General features: G+C 41.8%; 1 protein-coding gene across 1 annotated transcript in view; it reads right to left on the reverse strand.

The window, feature by feature from the left end:
• The window catches only part of LOC123507921 (dorsal root ganglia homeobox protein-like), an 86409-nt gene that overhangs the window by 19689 nt on the left and 61720 nt on the right, over positions 1-5000 (reverse strand). The window contains exon 5 of the mRNA XM_045261265.1: positions 1137-1241. Within this exon, the coding sequence (XP_045117200.1) occupies positions 1137-1241 (105 nt within the window). The remainder of the gene's footprint in view (positions 1-1136; positions 1242-5000) is intronic.

Genomic DNA, 5000 nt, shown 5'->3' on the forward strand with positions numbered 1-5000 from the left:
CTCTTGCTTCTATTAATCAGTTTTGTTTCCGGGCATCGCTATTGGACAGTTTCTCTCTTGCAATATGTACAGTAACTAAGAAAGTATTCCCACTCAAGGGTAGATAATTTCGAAGACGTGCGCTGTGGATCTTGCAGACAGTTTCGGCAAGTTTGGTACGCATGTTGTCGCTATCCAAGGTAAGGTTAGGGTAGGTTAGGTTAGTGGTTTGCAGCTTCACAGGGCTACCTCTACCTTCCCAGCACTGACGGTGGAGTTTTCAGATTGCTTCCTCACAAACCCATCCGGAGACTTTTTGTATGGTGAGGTGCTGTACACGCTTCATTAGCTCCTTCAGTATTGGGACGCATTTTTACGTTGAGTTTAGGATGTGATTAAATGATTTTGTTGGCATTAGGAAAGGTCTATGGAGGTCAGAAGATTAATGGCAAGAGTCTTCACTATTTCAATCCCCACACAAGTTTCTGAAGCCGTATAAAATCACTAAATATTAAGCAGAATAAATATGAAAATACGTCCTGGTGCTGAGAGGGTTAATCTGCTAATCTGCATCTCAAGGACTCGAGTCAAGAGAACAAAATTCGAGAGAGAAATAAGAAAGGGGAAAAAATATCAGTCATCCGATGCACACCACAACTTACCACACACCACCACACCACCACCACCACCACCACCACCACCACCACATCACCATCCACGTAACACAACACAACACAAAATAAATCGGAGGGAAAGGAAGATAAATGAAAAGATGGAAGGAAATACAAGAGTTAATAAAGAAAGTAAAACAAAGAAAAGGAAAAATTAAGAATGTGGGGAAAGTAAAGGAAAGGAAAAGAGAGAAAAGGCAAGAAAAAGGAAAAAATAATCTGAAAGGAGAGAAAGAAATGAAAGATAGACGAAAAATAAAGTAAAAATTATGAAAGATAGGAAGGAAATCTGAGTGGAGAAAGAGAAAGTACAAATTAGAGAGAGAGAGAGAGAGAGAGAGAGAGAGAGAGAGAGAGAGAGAGAGAGAGAGAGAGAGAGAGAGAAAAGAGAAGTGGATGAAAAGTAGAAAGGAAGAGATAGAGAGAACAGTAAACACAACACCACACCACACCACACCACACCACACCACACCACACGACACGAACCTTGGCTTGGGCTGCTCCGTCTCCCTCCATGGCCTCTCTCTTCCTCTGGTCTTCCTTCAGTCTTTCGCTCTTCCTCCACTTGGCGCGTCTGTTCTGGAACCACACCTGACGGAGAAGGAAACAGGTGAGGGGAGGTGAGGTGGGAGGAAATGAAGGAAAAATGAGATACGTATGGAGGAGAGAAAAGGAGAGAAGGAGAAGGAGTAGTGAAAACTGAGAGAAGGAAAGAATAGGTGACTGGAGGTGATGTAGGAGGAAATGAAGGAAAAATAACATAGGGAGGAAAGAAGGAAGGAGATGGAAGGAAGTGATATTTAGAGGGAAAGAAAGAGAGAAGTGAGGATGTGGAAGGAAAGATGGAGAGAAAAAAGGAGAAATGAAAGGAAAGAAAAGATAGATAAGAAAATGGAAGGAAAAAGTTGCAAGAGTTAATAAGGAAAGGAAGACAAAGGAAAGGAAGAATTGACAATGTAGAGAAAGCAAACGAAAGGAAAGGAAGAGGAAAAGAAGAGAAGAAAAGGGAAGAAAAAGGAAAGACAAATGAAAAGGTGGAAGGAAAACAATACAAGAGTTAATAAGGAAAGGAAGACAAGGAAAGGAAGAAATAATGCGGAGAAGGCAAAAGAGAGAAAATAAAATAAAAAAAAGGACAAGAGAAAGGAAAAAAAATGGAGAAGAGAAAAGATAGAGAAAATATGAAAGGAGAGAAAGAAGAGGAATTGAGAGATAGAAGGAAAATAAAGCAAGAATTATGAAAGATAGGAAAGGAGGAAATCAATGTGGAGGAAAAGGAAAAAGAGAAGGAGAGAGAACAAATAAGTTAAAAAAAGGGAAAAGAAATGGAGGAAAGGAGAAAGGAGGAGATGGAGTGAAAACTAAGAACCAGGAAAGAAAGAGGAAGGAAGAAGATAAAAATGGAGAGATAGAGGAAGGAAACAAATCATGGAAACGAGGAAAGATGGAAAATAGAAAAATAAATACAAAAAAACAAAAACCAAAAAGGAGAAAAGGAAAATGGGAAAAGGAAAATATAAAGGAAAAAGCGAAGAAAATAAAAAAAAAAACTAAGAGGAAAAGGAGAAAAAGGAGAAAAAATCAAGAAGTTTGGAAAATATGAATATGAAGTAGAAGAAATGAAAGATGTAAAAGAAAATGAGATAAACAACGAAATAGAGAAGGAGGAGAAGGAGAAGGAGGAGAATGAGGAGATGAATGGAAGAGGGTAAGAAGGAAGAGAGAGAAAAAGATAAATAGAGAGAAAAAAAGGAAAAGAAAAAAGATAGAGAAGAATATGGAGAAGAAAAAATAAAAGAAAGCAAAAAGAGAAAAATAGGGAGATAAGGAGAGAGAGAGAGAGAGAGAGAGAGAGAGAGAGAGAGAGAGAGAGAGAGAGAGAGAGAGAGAGAGAGAAGAGGAGGAAGAAGAGGAAAAAGGAAACAAGGGTTATGTAATGAAACAAGAAAAGGAAGGAAAGACGGATGAGAGAGAGAAAAAGAAAGAAAGACAAAACAGAAGAGGGAATATATATGCACACAGAATAAAGAAGAAGAAGAAGAAACAAAAAGGGAAGAGTGAAAAAGGTGAAGAGTTTAATGTAGTAAAAGGAAAGAGGGAAGAAGAGAAGGAGAAAAAGAAAAAAAAGCAAAAAAAAATACGATATTGGCTTGTGTGTGTGTGTGTGTGTGTGTGTGTGTGTGTGTGTGTGTGTGTGTGTGTGTGTGTGTGTGTGTGTGTGTGCGTAACGCTCCCTTCACTATCTCAAAAAACAAACAAGCAAAGAACTATGAAATAAAACAACAACAAAAAATATAACGAATGACTACACACACACACACACACACACACACACACACACACACACACACACACACACACACACACACACACACACACACACACACACACACACACACAGGAGGAATATACACACAATACAGGAGGAATATATCATTATAATCTCTCTCTCTCTCTCTCTCTCTCTCTCTCTCTCTCTCTCTCTCTCTCTCTCTCTCTCTCTCTCTCTCTCTCTCTCTCTCTCTCTCTCTCTCTCTCTCTCTCTCTCTCTCTCTTCGCAAAAAAAAAAAAAAAAAACACGAAGGATAGAAAAAAAAAATGTAACGTCGACTTGGAAAATAATTACCTGAGGCACGACTAGCCTGGAAAATAAGTCCCTCTGCCTCCCTCCCACTCCCTCTTGTCCCCTCTCCCTCTCCCTCTCCCTGCCCCCCCTCCACACCACTTTTCCTTCCTGCTAATTAGACCCGAATTCGATATGTCAATTAGTGCTGAAAATAAGACAACCAATTATTATAATGCACCTTTAATCCATTTTACGATTCCGGACAAGAAAATAAAGTTGAGAGAGAGAGAGTGAGAGATAAGTAGACAGAGACAGAGAGGGAGACACAGGAGGAGGAGGAGGTAGAGGAGGAGGAGGAGGAGGAGGCACAAGAGGAGGAGGAGGAGGGTTTGTAAATCAATTTGGGTTACTCCTGCCTTCCGTCACTTCACGTCACTCGAGTCTCTCTCCTAAACAACGCATTTTCCAGACCCCAGTTAGAATCTGCCGGACTGTCCACTGCTTTCTCTCTCTCTCTCTCTCTCTCTCTCTCTCTCTCTCTCTCTCTCTCTCTCTCTCTCTCTCTCTCTCTCTCTCTCTCTCTCTCTCTCTGTGTGTGTGTGTGTGTGTGTGTGTGTGTGTGTCTTTTTTTCATTCTGCGCCTTTTTTGTGCGTGGAAGAGAGAGAGAGAGAGAGAGAGAGAGAGAGAGAGAGAGAGAGAGAGAGAGAGAGAGAGAGAGATTTACCGCTCGTGTGTGTTTTAAGCGAGACAGTTTTATATAAGCGTCACCAAACCAGACGGAGAGACAGAAAAACAGACACACAGACAGACAGAGAGACAGGTAGACAGACAGACAGACAAACAGACAGACACGGAGAGACAGCCATCCCTACACTGGTCTCTGCACACAATCCTTAACCGAGACAGTTTTACATGAGAACACAAGAAAGAAGGGAAGGAAACAGCCACCTCTTGTACTAAACATGAACGCCCTCCCGCCCTCGCCACACTCCCCACTGCCACTCGCCTCTCTCGTCTCTCTCATCACGTCACCTTCTCAAAGCACCGCGTGTGTCGCCGCTCACCACGTGACTGCCAAGCGTGTCTCTCTCCTCCGCCACTCGCTGGGAACAAGTCTCGCCTTCATCTCCGTGTTAGGCGAGACGGAGAGACAATTCAACCTCAATCTCAGTATTACATCACAAGAGACAGAGACAGGGAGAGAGATATAATAGAGATAATCCTGCACTGGTCTCTGTATTAGATCAAGTAAAGAGACAGTATTATGCAGAGAGACAATCTTACGTCAACCTCAGTATTAGATCACACGAAGACACAGAGCGAGATGGGGATGGTAGAAATAATCATGCACTGGTCAAGTAAAGAGACAGTTTCGCCTTGGTCTCTGTACTGGGCAAGGCGGAGAGACAGCGGACCTTTCATAGCACGTCAGCGAGTGAACGTTTACGAGGAACTATGCACGCCTGTGACACCTATATTTAGAAACGCCTTCTTTTCTCGAAACGATAATTTTCTAAAGACATAGAGACAACTAGCTAGGTTTTCAGACTGTTACTTCTTTTAATACACTAGAAATCTTGCCAATCTATCACCAGAACCATAGAAATACTCTTAGAAACACGAGTATCTTCAGCTGGAGTCTTTGAAAAGCAGTGATGGTGAGAGAGCAAAGCGTCTCAGAATACAGGCCTGAGTCTGATGCTGGAGAGGAGAGCGTAAGGGTGTGGCCACGTGTAGAGAAGAGAAGAGGGCGTAGTAGTAGTAGTAGTAGTAGTAGTAGTAG

Source organism: Portunus trituberculatus, chromosome 23, assembly GCF_017591435.1.
Source record: "Portunus trituberculatus isolate SZX2019 chromosome 23, ASM1759143v1, whole genome shotgun sequence".
Lineage (NCBI taxonomy): Eukaryota > Metazoa > Arthropoda > Malacostraca > Decapoda > Portunidae > Portunus > Portunus trituberculatus.